The sequence below is a fragment of the Enoplosus armatus genome, chromosome 7, assembly GCF_043641665.1.
Source record: "Enoplosus armatus isolate fEnoArm2 chromosome 7, fEnoArm2.hap1, whole genome shotgun sequence".
Taxonomy (NCBI): Eukaryota; Metazoa; Chordata; class Actinopteri; order Centrarchiformes; family Enoplosidae; genus Enoplosus; species Enoplosus armatus.
Genome location: NC_092186.1, coordinates 25,249,608 through 25,265,000, shown reverse-complemented (window position 1 = coordinate 25,265,000; position 15,393 = coordinate 25,249,608). Strand labels below are relative to the sequence as shown.

Below are 15,393 nucleotides of genomic sequence, written 5' to 3'. Positions count from 1 at the left end.
AGCTGTGCACAGGTCAGCCACACACACACACACACACACACACACACACACAGAATGCAGTCAGTACTGACCGTAATACACCATCCCTCCTTTTAAATCAAATAAGCCGAGGTGAATGTAATATCCTACCAAGGGAACATTCAGTACTGTGTTCCTATTGCTTTGACATTACTTATGTAATGTGTGTGTGTGTGTGTGTGTGTGTTTTCATGTTGCACCCCACCTCTCTAATGCTTGCTCAATTGAAACAGGATACGCAGGTGTATCACGCTCTGTCCGCCTGGGGAAGGCCCTATTCTCGGCTCTGTAACAAACGTTAGGTTTTTTCCGTGGGTGACATTAGCTCGCTAATGGTTATGTGTCTAACCAAAGGGGTTATGTCATAACCTTGATCTGACAAAAAAAAAAAAAAAAGGATGTTTACAGCTTTCTGTCAGCCAAGGCGGGCTTGTCTCTAAGCATAAGCTGCCCCTTTGTTAGCACGGCGATGGAGTTAATCACTCGGACGACAGACCCGTGTGAAAAGGGGGTACATCCTAGTCTCGCAAGCTCAGACCGGAGCTTTGAAATGTAACTGTGATTAAAGACGGAACGAACAAGTTCTGCTTCCGGTTGGAGCAGAACTGAAGGTTTTTGCCTCGTGGCATCGTGAAAAAGTAATTCACAGAATATGTCAGATCCAGTAGGGCAAATGATCAAAATCCCAAAAGGATTCTTGTTGATTAAAATCGATTGAAAGATTTGTCGTTTGAGGCATTTCCTCGAGCGAAGACTCAAAACATCCACCGGTTCCAGCTTCCTTAATGTGACCGTTTACTAATAGAGTGAGCAGCAGCAGCAGCAGTTGTGCCAGACTACAACAGACTCGGATCAACTGTCTAATCCCAAATCAGCCCAGATAACAACTACAAATCAGTCCAGTACTTAAAGCTCTAAACACCGTATAACTGTACGTAGGTGGCACGTTTTGTTTCTAACTGGTCGTGGCTGCTTCTCAGTGGATCAGTGAGATGGAGCGCTGCGTCTGGCAACTTGGTTTCTGCTTGTGGCACCTGTTGAGCTGAAAGATGTTGTTTTCCCGGGAAACTCGTAACCCAATATCGTACCAAGGGGATCACATCTTGGTCAGTCTCCAAATCTGAGCGCACGGGTTGATGACTTCCACATCAACGCTCTGAATCCCCTCGTGTTCCCTTTGATTGGTCCGTTCAGATGGATGTATGCAAATGGATCTGTGCCAGTGAGTGTTTGGTCTGAGGGGAAGGTCAGGGACAAGTATGTGACTCATTATGTGGTAAGGAGTCCTCACAAGACAGAAATGGGACCCTTACATAAGACGGGCTTGGGGGACAGAAACTGGGACTGCTTCACCGCTACATTAAGGTGGTTTTAATGTTCTTGACGCTGGCCGTGCGTGACTTGTGCAGTCGGGACAAGTTCCCTCTGTAGAAAAAGTAGAAAATGTCCACTTACATTTGTGAGAGAGAAGGTGATCAAACGATTCCGACCATCGGGCGACCTCCTCCGTCGACAGTCTGACGGAGAGAGAAAGCCAAAGGAAGCTGCTTGAGTAAGATGCGCTGTGCTTTCATGCATTTTTAACTACAAGATGGTACTGTTATGTATTATTGAAGGGCGGCCGAGTTTAATGAATGATTTATCCTCGGCTCACAGCAGTTCTTCCGCTCAAGGCTGTAAAGTCATTGTAGTACGTGGTTGCATTTACAGAACGATGACAGGATGAAGCGGTGAAAACACAATGGCATAACCCTATCTCGGAGATTAAAGGGATACACTGACATTATTGCCCCCCCACACGCATTTTCCAATAACAATGTAAATTTCAAACCTTTACCACAAGATTAAGACACTATAACCTTTTTTTTATGATATGATTATGCTTAGAAATGGTTGCGCTGATTGACAAATGGAGGGAGTCTTTAATTTACCACCCACATGTTATGCACAGTATGACTTGGAAATATTTGCATATGAAGCCATTAATAAGCCTACTGACTGAATTCATTTGCCCAAATGTTTGTGTTTAATGCATCGCCTTGATTATGGCATACATTTGCAATGGCCTCGTTAACCGTCAAAAAAAAAAAAAAACCCAACTAGAGTTAGAATAAAAATTGTATGATGCAAGTGCTTGGCATACTGAACAACAGAAAGCTGAATAGCTAAGCTATGTTACTGGCATGCTGGCTGGCAGGAGTGCAGTATATTACATTTAAAATCCCACTAAAGTACAAAACACTGTAGTCTTCAAGAAGACAACTTCTCCGTCCAACGTTTGACAATTTTGAAATTCATTTAATTTCACAACGTGTTGGCATCCAGAGAGTTCTTTAACACAAGACGTTTTAGTTTGTTAAAAATGTGTAGTCCCACAGAAGGAGACAAAGACTCACTTCAGACACCTGGCGGTGGTTTCGTGGGCAGGAGGCAGGAACTCGGAGAAGTCACTGTAGGAGTCAGATTTGTTGGACAGGCAGCCAAGTCTGGTCTTCATGGTGCTGATCCTGCCGAAAGAAAAACACACACACACACATAATACTTCTCAGCAGACAACTAAAACCTTGACAAAGACGATACCGTCCGTGCACGCAGGGTATGCAGATGACGAAGGTGGCGACCAGTTGGCCGTGGGTTTAATAACCAAGAAGCAGCTCCAGAAATGTACATGTGGAAACCCAAACAGAGCTGGGCCCACTGGCAGGAAAGTGTTGAGGAACTGCGTGATGAAGATATGCACTTCTAAAATAACCCTTACATTTAGTTGTCTTCTTCACAGAAATTAATTAAACACATAATGTTATGCATTATATGTCTAAACCCTTAAAATCAAGAGGGCTTCACGACCCCCCTGTGGAGCTTTGGCTGTGGTTCCTGATTTAGACTGTGCATACGTTCTTAAATGTTGTTGGGAGACCTGATGAATAAACTGATTGTAAGAAACAAGATGCTGAGAGATGAGGCCAACTGACTGGACTGGACTAGACAGGACAGGACTGGAGTGGACTCGAGTGGACAGGACAGGACTGGAGTGGACTGGACAGGACAGGACTGGACTGGGCGTAGAGTGTAACGGGTGCAACTCCATCTGCAAAAAGCTGATGCCTCATTCGGAGGGGAGCTTCGAACATCCCTGATACGGCGTCGGGCTCGAGCGTAGTTTGCAGAGTTTGTCAAGAAAAGCTGCAACGCAACAATTCATAACTGCAACTGAGTTACGGGGGCAGCACCGTCTCTGACAATTTCTCCGACATTCCTCTATTGTAGACGTAGCAGATACTCCACGGTACAGCTAATTTATTAATCATCAAACTGATCATCGTGCTGGGATGGACATAAAATAATCTGATTCGCGCGGGTGAATCGCGACACCCCTAGAAAACAGGCAATTGACTGTTTTTGATAGTCTTTAAGCTGGCCCTTAATTGTGATTACGATTAAAAAAAAAAAAGTTTTAGTTTTAGTTTCGCCACTTCTAGCAAACTGAGATATGAACGCACTAAAACGAACCCCATCACCCCAAACGTCCCCATCTCTCATCACAAGCTGTCCCATCTTATTTGTACACTGCCGCTGCTGTCATGTACTGTTTGTCAATGTTCCGCCTCTGGGACACATGGGTCACTCCAGATGGGGCATGGTCGTAAAAGATGCTCCATCAAAGGCCAAAAAATCATTTCTGCAAAAGTAGGTCTATTCCACAGGAGAAATTCACGAAAACCACTAAACAAACAGTCTTAATCCATTCAGGTAAAAAATCCTCCGAGCTTCACTCTTGTAAAGGGAAGGAAATTGAGGACTACATGAATGAATGAACTTTGCTTGTGATTTTCCTTTTTGGTGTCTTTAAGGTTTCTAATTCTTTTATAATAAACCAAAAAGTGTCTCAGTGATTTCAGCTATGAAATGTATGGGCTGTATGAGTCAAATGCACTTTTAAATAATAATAATAATAATAATAATAAAGAAAAGTTAACGTTTCGGGGAAATACACATTTTCCTTTTCTGGAGGAGAGTAAGATGAGAAGATCAATACCACTCTATTCATTGCGCTAAATATAAGGCATCGAGTTAGCTTAGCACAAAGATTGAAAATAGGGGGAAACGGCTAGCCTGGCTCTGTCACAAGGTGACAATATCGGCCTGCCAGCATCATCTCTAAAGCTCACTAAATAACACGTTATATCTTGTTTGTAAGACCAAAGTTTAAGACACAATCGCGTAATAAAGTTCAAAGTTCAAAATCGGCCAGTTGGATGAGACGGTTGAGTTTTAAAATCCCCTGTAGTTTATATTACGAAGAAGTTTGGAGCAAGACCTTTCTAAATGCTTCTGGTTCTGATAAAAGAAACCCGTTTTACTCATCAGTTTTGTGACAGATCTGCTACGTGAAAGCCTCCGGAGTGATCTAAAGTTTTAACTAAAACAACTTGGATCCATCCATCCTCTTCCATTCGTCCATTTCAACCTTAAAAAGCCACTATTTCACAAGTGTCGTCTTTCTTGTAAGTGTTCCTGCCTCTTGAACGGTGTCAATTGGGAACATTGCATGACATGTACTGTTCATTAGCCAACCAAAAGCCATTTGCTGGAATTAATGGGCTTCATCCGCTACAATTTCAGCCAAGGTTTTTATTTATTTTTTTAAAATGCCACTCTGTGCCCTGCATCTACCCTCCGACAGGTTGTTTTTGTTTGCATTTGTGTTTGGCTTGGGCTAATATATCAGGTTTCTCATATTGCCTTTAAATGAATATTAGATGGCAGTCTGCTTTGCCATCAAGCGTGAGCATCAGAGAGGTAAATGGGTTTTTACATAAAGAACATCAATGAAAGCCCGCCACACTCTCCGGCGAGGAGCTTTCAGTTTTTAGTGGAGAGTAAATAGCTTCCATGCTTCCTTCAGAAGCTTTTCTAACCGCTCAAGAATAAACCTGAGAAGGCAAAACACTGACGTTTGCGCGGCTCGTTTCGGACGCACTCGCAGGATACGATGCTTTCTGCCCCAGAAACACCCGTCTCATGTATCAGATGTGATGCATAAAACAGGTGCACTGGACTGGAAGAGCGGTTTGTGTGTCATCTGCGTGAGTCATAATCTCAAGGTGCACTTCATTTGTTAATGAATAGTTATTTTCAGAAGGGATTGCAAGAATAATGGGCAGAGATATTTCAAGCGTAGCAGACTGCGAATTTACTAAAGTTCACCGGTGAAGGGTCGAGTTTTACGTCAGATTCCTCCACAGACCTTCCCAGTGGAGGGTTATAAAAGAGTGTTGCTAGGGTGGCTTTCTCATGCAACGGTGGCAGCAATGCCAACACCACTAACACTTCCACTTCCACTAATACGGGACACAGGACGCCGTTCTTTAAGCCCTGCAGCCGAGAGGTCATAACAGAACCACGTAACGTACTGTGTGCAGGTGAAGTTTCGGTGTAAGGTTTGGCGCTACAGAGAAAAGGTAAAGGGCATCACTGAAATGAACTGGACACATCCTCTGGGGAACATGATTGTGTTTTCTCAGCCGGCAACATTTTAACACCATGAGGTCCATTTAGTTGCTGTTCTGGAGCTGTTCGATCGTAATCACACAATCTTCCCCAGCAGATGAGGAATGAATGAATTAGTTAATCAACCTTGAGCCTTTATTCTTCCGTGGCAACTTGGTGACTCCATCAGCTAAGGAAGATGAATCAAAAGATCCAGAAAATGTGCCAAATGGATGAGGGTTAGGGTTAGGCTTAAAACTTTCCTGCCACTGCCCTTTAATGAATTCAATTTGCATTGCATTGCAACTGCACTGTACGTATTTCCTTTTTATGTCTTACATGAATCACTTTGAATTGCCTTGATGCTGAGAGGTGCAATACTAATAAACCGGGCTTGCCTTGCCCTGCCCTGTTGATGGCGTCGTCTCAGCCAAATTCCACCACCGAGTTCCTTCAAATGGCGCCATTATGTAGTCACCCCCATTCATGGCTCGCATGATTAGATGATAACAGAAATTAGAGGTTATTTCGCGTCGATTGTTTACGCATCAACACACAGCCGTCAGACTGCGATTAGTACTTTTGAATTCCGTGTAAAACTTCATCTGGTCCCGAATTCTCGCAAATTCATGTATTACAAATGGACACACTTGGACAGCAGCTTGCTTATTAATTCATTCACGCTGGAAGTGGAGTTCGAGTTTGTATGTGTTTCAGCGTCTGCCTTTTTCAGCATGACAAAGGTCGCGTAGTGAGGTTGACGAGGAGAGACGTGGACATATTGACATGCGCCGCCAAACTGTCAATAACATGACAACGGACCCCTCTCCTCCCCTCGCTTCGTCTCCTCCTCCGTTTTCGACAAATTCCTACCTCTCTGGCTGTTGCGAGCTGCATTCTTTCGTCCGCAGCGTGGTGCAGACACGTGCTGCCGCTGAGCTATTTATAAAAATCCCTGACAAATCCATGTAGTCAGGATCAAGCAGTGCATGTTCTATTCAGCCATGCAGCAAGGCCGGCTCCTGGAGGAAAGAGGCTAAAAACAGCAACAGCGCTCTAATGTCTGAGATATACACAAGTGCGCCTCATGAATCTGAAAGCGCAGGCGATATCCGCGAGACCTCCGGTATCTGAGATGCCTGTTGGGATTGGCAGATTAAGAAGTAAAAATCTAGATCATGGAAGTTGTATCCGTGTGTGTGTGTGTGTGTGTGTGTGTGTGAACATGGTCTTTGATGTTACCTAACGTGGTGCAATGCAGGTTTTCAGATTTCCCTCCATGTTCTCATTTCTGAAGACATGCTGCAAAGTCATTATGAACCGTGGGCTTGTATAATGAGAAAAAAAAAAAAAAAAAAAACCTCTGCAATATCTTCTGCTTCAAAGTTGTGGTCAGAGGTTTTATTTTGCAGTTTCAGCCAGTCATGCATATTGTGGTAAAAACCAAACTAGCTTGTTGCCAATAGGTGGACAGTATTGATAAATAGATTTATTGTGAACTATGGATGCTCAGGTGCACATATCTGCGCTGACGGTGACATTGATGTTAAAGGCAAAAGGGCAAGAGACCACGTGTGTGTGTGTGTGTGTGTGTGTGTGCGTCACGTCATCTCAAGTTAGAAGAAGAACATCTTAAGTACAGGTCACATCCCTGCTCACAGCTCACTCCCGTTCCTGCAGAGTGCAAGTAAAAATAGCAACTTGTCAAGTTATATTTTTAGGACATTTTAGGTTGCGTCCTATCTAAATCTGGGACAAACTTCCACCATACGTCATGTTGTTTTTATAAAGCGCTTTGCAGCCGTAACGCTTCCCAAAGCGCTCCAGTTCAGGTCTCACTCACACACATTCACACACCGATGGCGCCCGAGCTGCCATGCAAGGGGCTGGTCTCCATCGGAGAGCAACTTAAGTGTTCAGTGTCTTGCTCAAGGACACTTCGACAGGGTGGACACAGCTACTGCTAGGAGATGGTTAGCTTAGCTTAGCATAAAGACTGCACGCAGCTAGCTCGGCTCTGTCCAAAGCTCAGCAATCAACGTCATTTGTTTAATACGTAGAGAAAACAAAACAAAACAAAACAAAAAAAGAGGTTCAAACATTACACACTGTGGCCTTGATAGAAGTGTGCTGGACTACTTTTTCGGCCAGTTTTCCCGTTTCCAGTCTTTATGCTGAGCTACGTAACACTACGTTAACCCTCTCCTGGCTTTCAGCTTCATATTTGCCGTACAGACATGAGAGTGGTATTAAAGAGAGTGTGTGTGGGGGGGGGGGGGGATCCACATATTGTATTTCTTCCAGTATATTAGAGTAGGTCACTGCAAGAGTAAATAAAAAAGAGCCACTTTCAAGTTACATTCATAAGAGAGATAGTAAGCCAAAGAGAAAAGCATTTGCTCATTAGATGCCAAAGATTATTGCAGCTGAGCTAAACGCTGAACAAGCGAACAGACAGGGATGCTAAAATCCTTTTTTAAGCGTAATGTGGGACGAACGTTTCAACATGTAATCACACTGAATGTGATCATCATATTCATTCCGAGACAGTTTCAGCCGCGGCTAATTAAGATGCACTCTGACTCAAGATTCAGTTTCGGCCAAGTCAAGCCAAGACATGTCCCTTTCCTCGCTGCAGCCAACTTTGTCAGACGTGAGACTCTGAGTCACAGAAGTACGTGTCAGACCATCTGATGTGTTGCAGGAACAGCAGAGAGCAGGAATCACGGCTGCTTCCCGGGATTTATTTCCGTCCTTTCCCTGCCCAGACGCCTGCTCAGGTAGGTTTCGGGACGGGACTGGGATCCACAAGCACACTTTGCCCCCCCTGAGGAGAGCTTGCAAGCTGCCGCTGCGATCATGTGTTGTTGTTGTTGTTGTTGTTGTCTTTGCAAGACAGACTCCAAGTGATGGCGAAGGTTGGTGGAAGTGAAAATGATGAGCCGTTTCCCGACACATTAGCAGAGCGGACTGGTTTAAAGGGGATTTCATTTCCCCACGTGTATTTTCCCTTGTGCCAGAGGACACTGGTCACCGCCGTTTACAGTAAACAGAGCGCCGTTGTGTCAAGGCCAGCTCACGAAATGCTTCAGGGAATACAAATGATGTCGGAAAATGCAACAAAAAAAAAGACCTGGGGTCAGACGCATAAACGTTGCGTATGCACCAAAACAAAACAAAACATGTATTTCCCAGACAGATGTTGCTGTTTTCTTGTCTGGTTCTTTTTCTATACATCGGAGGGCTCATATTATGGCATTGTGTGATCGTTTACTTTCACTTTCACCCTCGCGTCGTGTAGCAGTTTGTAAAAAAAACTGAGAAATATAATGGTGTGAGTTGTCGGCACAAATACCAGCTTACAGGTTCTTGTGATGAATTGGTGAAAACAGCGCTATATATAGCCGCAGCTGTGGCACGTACAGCCGCTCCGACATTGTTGGAGAGCCCCCGTCTAACGCGGCACAATCGGTAAAACCGCATTTCTCTTATTTCCCATTGAGTGCTGGAGCAGGCAAGAAGTACTAGAGATTTATAAAGCAGAATATCATTTTGGTGGTATTTCCGCCTTTGTGTGCATTCGTGTCTGTCTTTACTCCCTGCGTTTCATACATCTGTCCCACAAAACAAAACAAAAAGTAGCGGTCGTTTGACTTTTCTTTTTTCGTTAAGTGTTTGCTAGTTTCGCAATATTCAAAATAACTGGTTACTTTTAAAACCTATTTTCAGAAATCAAAAAAAATCAAAAATCAAAATGAATGAGCTCTCGTGTGCGCACAACTTCAAGGTGTTTTCCAACATCGTGTCCACCTCCAATTAAATAAAATAACGTCCGTGACGGTAGACGGAACAATTAACGAAAACGAAGCAGTATGAGTAAAAGATGTCAAACTTAACACGCTACACATCGTGTTCCGTAACTCTGTGGTCCCTCCGTCCTCTGAGGCCTCCTGCGGTGACACCTGAGCTCGCTTCAGCTGTCTGATGGGTCGACCTGGGATAAAGCTGGCCAGGGGGTGGTGTGGGGTGGGGGGGGCTTTTCAGCACATAACATCCTGATACTATTTTCATCTACTTTCTACTCAGAAAGGTACGCTCAATGCACGGTTAGATTAATGTCACTCCCCCCGCCGCCGCCGCCCGGGCTCCTTCCATCTATTCATTTTGCATCAACTTAATCTGCGTCCAGTTCACGAGCTACAGCAGCTTATCATTTAATCTCCAAAAGAATGGAAATGCACTGGGCAAACCTTACACGGGCGCGGTACATTATCTCCGAAGCTGAAAAAGATTGCCCATCTGCTCTACAGACATCACTATGGTTTCATCCTCTTTCCAACTCGTGTTCTTTGAGATTAGTGTTGCTCTGCTGCCTGCTGGGGTTCTGCTGTTGCCGCTTTTTTTTGTGTGTGTGTGTGTGTGTGTCAGACTTACGCCGTGTTCATCAAATTAGTGTAGCTCGGGTTAAAGACAAGGCTACAATGAAATCAATCGTACGCGCTGAAGATAATGGCCGCGAAGAATAGTAAGTAATAGCTGACCAAATGAATTAAAACGCGTCGTTTTATTTCACCACGTTTGGGTTACGCATGCTTGATTACATCGTCACAGTCTGGGTTGTTTATTTCTATCCTAGATGTGCAAAGTCTGCGCGTCGCCAACGAATCGCTCTTGATAAAACAAATGGCTGGTTGCCGCTGACGAAGACGAAATGAGGTTCCCGCTCATTAACAGTTGTCAAAACTCTCGCGTGCACGGAGGTGATGAGCAAAGCCAAGCAGTCAGTCCGTCAGAATATCTACACCACTATTTATTTATTTATTTATTTATCTTTAAAAAAAAAAAGGCAGTTGTTTCTCGAAATCGTGATTCGTGTTTGCACATAAAATATCTTTAACCATAGGTACTTTGGAGCCATGCGTCTCGATTCAACCGGCTCACTAATCGGGCGGGAAAGGCTCATTTCTCCTGAGCGCTGCCCCAATCATTAGCAAAGGGGGGGGGGGGCCTACAACACCTACTCTGGCCTTATTTACACATCCAGCGGGCACAAAGCACAAATAGAAATAATTTGGAGTCACGTTTCTGCCAACCAGCAAAATGAAGTCCAATCTTCCCTCCCCATGTAGCTCTGTCTCCGCAAACTCCGCTAAAAGCCGCGAGATCTTTACCTGTGCGCTGCTGGGGCAGGTAGGTGAGTTCATGAACGAAAATTAACGGCAAAGTGATCCAACTTTCATTCGGCACAGTGCGTTTAGAAACCCAATCGGCTCTTGACAGCCGCTGTCACAACGTGGCCTGCTGAAACCTTCTACGTTCTGTTTTAAAACTCTTATGTCGTGCGTCTTCGCTTTCGCCCCGGACAAAATGGGCTGAAAAGCGAGCCGCACTTGAAGCTCTCGCCACTCACCACTCTCGCTCGCCTCAAGGGTGAGGGGAGGGCGGACAGGGCTTCTCGATCTTTGGCCAAGCCTTTGACTCGCAGCTATGTGACGGATTTACGCTCAAACACAGCAAATCCGCCTGTCGCCGGCTGGACGGGACTATTAAAAGCACGCGCGTGCCGGGGGGGCGTTCAAGATGATAAGGGCACGCCACACATCAGCTCCTGGAGAACATTTGGCTTGGTGATAAAATTAGAGCTTGTCGTCTACTGTAGGCTACATGCGAACATGATGGGATGTGACTGGGCTTGAATGGGCTTTTTTGTGTGGTCCTGTGAGCCCGGGGCTCCAGTTGGGTTTCGCCAATAGGTATCACAGAGAGTGGAGCTCTGCTCAGGTACAGGACGCCTGGAAATAGCTGATCAATGCCGCGGCGTGACTGCAGAAAAGCAAAAAACGGCTGTCGTGTTTGTAAACACTGTGGGTTTTTGCAGTGGATTAACACATCCAACCAGTCCACCCTAACCACCACGCGGAGCAAACTCTGTGATACAGGTGTACGGTGCTGTGGCGGGTTTTAAATCCGGACCCGCGCTTTGTTCTCTCCGGCTTTTAACTGCTCGGTGCTGCAGACTGAGCGCACGTCTCCCGTCGCTCATCCTGCCTTCAGCCATTTATGTAACCAGTTTGTTCCAGGGATTTATTTTGCATCGCAGACGGCGGCTCCTCTCCTCTCCTCGGCACGTCGCTCTCTGTCTACTAAAAGCATTGCTCTTGAGCAGGATTTGAAAACTGTGCTGTCGTACGCATGCAGCAAGGACGCGCCGGCGCGCTCGTGTTGAATCTACAGAAGTGCACGTGGTTGAATCACACTGAGTGCACACTGTGACAGCAGGCATAGGATCAATTATCTCTTACATACAGCGCTTAACAAATGTATTACACCACCTGTCATAAAAATGAGAAAACACAAATATTTTAGGAATCTGTCAAAAACTTGTTTCAAACAAAAAATTGTGTCGTTATCTATTAGGCAAATAACAAACTGGAACAACTAAATAGTCCTTATTCACATATATTAACCAAAAATCTTAATATTCTGTATGACCTCCTTTGGCCCTGATAACAGCTTGCATTCTTTGCAACCGCAAAACAAATGTTTCTGTTCAGGAATGCAAGTAAATAACTGTGATTTGGCATCTCAATCAAAAAATAATAACGTGCTTTATTATTTTCTTTCAGCTTTTTTGTAAAACAGTAAATTTGAGAATTCATGGATAACAACAATAATTCTATTTTAGCATTAAAGATATCATTTTGATTGAGGAGCTTGGCTTGCACATACTGGTGGATTAACCATTACAGACACATCAGCAATACTGTTCATTTAGGGCAGCGGGGGCAAACACCTTACACTGGGTGGGGGTCTAAAACATTTGTTAAGCACTGTAGTTGGTATGCTCTTTAACTGGGCTGCATGCCTTGTTTGTCAAAGTTCAACACAGATTTGACCACTTACCTCTATAGTGGGGGGGTTATGCAGTTAGTTCTGGTTTTATTTATTTTACAGCGACACCCCTGGATTACGCTTTATCAACAAAACAAGCTAACTGTATCAATGTCATTCATCTATTGGCGTGTCTGTCCATCCTGGAGGAGGGATCACTCCTCTGTTTTCTTATCCAAATCGAGGGTCTGAGGCTGCGTTCAGACCAAATCTGGCGGTTGCGGCGATGAACGCAGGGTTGTGCGGGGCGGTGTGCGTCAGGTTGCCACCGCCGCAGCCTGAACTGACTACCCACATTCAAAATGAACGGGAGGACTGGCGCTTTCGCCCGCAACGCCAGATCTGGTCTGAATGCCGGCTAAAGATTGTAAAGCCCCCCTCGAGGCAAATTTGTGGGCTGTATGAAAATAAAAATAAAATTCACTGTCACTGTATATCATTATTATTTGTTTTCCTACAATATCTTGCTCCTGGTAACTTGCACGTGATCAACATTGTATTGGTACGTTTAGGGAACTCAAAGCACTTTGTTAAAGAGCGTTATAACTTGCTGAAAGTTGGTGAGAAGATCGATACCACTCTTTTCGTTTGTACGGTACACGCGAAGCTGTCGCCAGGAGCTGCCTAGCTTAGCTTAGCACGCAGACAGCCTGGCCCTGTCTAAAAGGTAACAAAATCCTCCTGCCAGTACCTCTAATGCTCACAACTGAACACTCCACGAGATATGACGAGTATCGTGGTCGATGACATGACATATATGGGGCAAGTAGGAGTAGGAGGGTTCAAAAACTGAAACATCTGTGTGGAAGGGGTTTGGATGCACCTCACACCCCGAGGTGGCACTTGTGTGGGCTTCAAAGCCCCACTCCATCTTTGATAGCCCTGATGACTGACATTTACTGGACCTGAAAAAGCCCTCAGAGCTTTTCAGCGTCAAGGGAGGGAAGGCGGGAGGGTGTCAACTGATTTGCAACAGCGCTCGCTGTTGGAAATGGCACTGAAAGCATGCATGAACGTCACTTAGGTAGAAATGTGGACACGCAGCCACACAAAGTGGACACAAACACTCCTGAAAGAAGCCGCAGAATAGGTAATAGGCAGGACACACTTGTATTTCTCTCCAATAATAGCCACACGACGTCAAATCACTTCATCGACGGTGTTCTCCCTGATTTACAGTCAGCCTCCGTCCAAAGTGGCAGATAATCATCAGCCCTGTGAACCAGTAAGAATGACAAAGACCCACATAATGCCTCGAGCTCCGCGTCCACAGCAGAATTACATAACACTGCCATCCAATAGATGAATATGGATCTTTTACCTTGAGTCCGGCGTGTGTGCGAGAGCTGTTGGACTCTTTCTCCCCTTCTCTCTCTTTTTTTTTTTTATATCACTGCCTATCCCCAACGTGTGTGTTGGCAGCGGAACGCAGCCTCCGTCAAGCCAATGCTGGCGTGTGTTTGTATGAATCTGCACAGCTCAGAACTGAAGATATCTAGTGTTTCTGATGCCAGCGAGTGGGAGCTACACGCGGCATGCTCAATGGTGTGAAATCGGGGGGTGGGGTGGGGGGGGGGGGGGGGGGTGGATAGAGGGAGAGGCAGAGGGGGTGGAATCAGAGAGAGATGGAGGGGGAAGAGGGCTTTGTTTGCACAGTCAACTCTCCAAGGACAATTCGAGCGCATCTGGGAAGTGGAGAAGTGCTGTTCAGTGATGTTGTGGATGAAGAGGGGGGGGGGCGCACGCACGCTGGGGGTGGATGCAGAGGTCTGGAATGAAGGCTGTTGAAGGTTGGAAACTGAAGTGATTTGTGTAACACATCTGCTTTGAGTTAGTGCTGAAAGAACGGGCTGATTTATCGATTTACTTTACATTTCTGACAATTTATGAAAAAGAAAAAAAGTAAATCCATCAAGCAAAAATGCACGTCATTTGTAAATAATCAGAACATGTGACGGAATAAGACAGAGGGAAGAATAATGAGGGGGTGAAGACTAGAAAGACAGATTATGATGTTCAGTATAAATCTAAATCTGCACGTTCTCTGCACGCACGAACATGCGCCTCAGTTAACTGTTTTACATAAATAAAATGAAAGGTTTCATAGCAAACATGCATACAGAAATGAAAGTATTTTTCCTATGTAGCAACATAGCGGTCTGGCAGTCAACAGCATCTCCCATCCGTCTTAGTGTTAAATAATCGCACATGCACAAAGACCAATACATTGTCACTTTCATTTGTTTGTGCGCAAACACGCATGGAGGACGGCGTGTGACGAGCATCAGAGCATAAAGAATGAAGGGGGATTGGAGAACATTTGTCTTACTGCAATCTGAAAAGGGAAGATATGATCTGCAAGGAGCTGCGGAGTGTAGAGTAGGCGGCCTGACCGAGGACAGATTATTCTTGCCACTGAATAGACAACCAAGTGTTACATAAAATCACACACACACACACACACACACACACACACACACAAAGGCACTGCCTACACACACGTTCTAAGTCTCCGTCCTTCTGGCTCTCTTTCCTCCTCGGTTTCAGACACACACGGGCGGATTTACAGAGTTAAAGGGTGGGGGGGGGGGATGGTGGTGGTGGTGGTGGTGTGAAAATGATTTCAAATGAACAGCTTGAGCAATTTTGAAATTATAAATGAACTCGGAACAAAAAACGAAGGAAATAGAAATAATTCAAGACAGGCTCCAAAATGTGGAGGCTTTTACAGATTAAAAAACAATTTTTTTTTTTTTTGACAATTGCTAACTCACACTTCTCTACACAGAGTTCACTGTTTCAACTCTTCACAGTCGGCAGCGCAGAAGCCAGTGTGGACTGAGCTGCGGATCCTCTCAGCGCTTTTCAGGCAAAATGCATTCAATGACCACATCTTTCAGTTTCCGTGAACTCAAACCACCACCAGACCTGTGTATTTATACTCCATTGTGCACATGTTCACGTGCTATTGTCAAAACTGTTTCGTTGACGTCC

The 15,393-nt window shown here is 44.9% G+C and overlaps 1 protein-coding gene across 1 annotated transcript in view; it reads right to left on the bottom strand.

The window, feature by feature from the left end:
- Positions 1 to 2,515, bottom strand: part of LOC139287363 (regulator of G-protein signaling 8-like) — a 5,625-nt gene extending 3,110 nt beyond the window's left edge. Inside the window, exons 1-2 of the mRNA XM_070908347.1 lie at positions 2,415 to 2,515; positions 1,474 to 1,535 (exon numbers count right to left, since the gene is read on the bottom strand). Of these exons, the coding sequence (XP_070764448.1) occupies positions 1,474 to 1,535; positions 2,415 to 2,515 (163 nt within the window). The remainder of the gene's footprint in view (positions 1 to 1,473; positions 1,536 to 2,414) is intronic.
- Between the last annotated feature and the right edge of the window lie 12,878 nt (positions 2,516 to 15,393).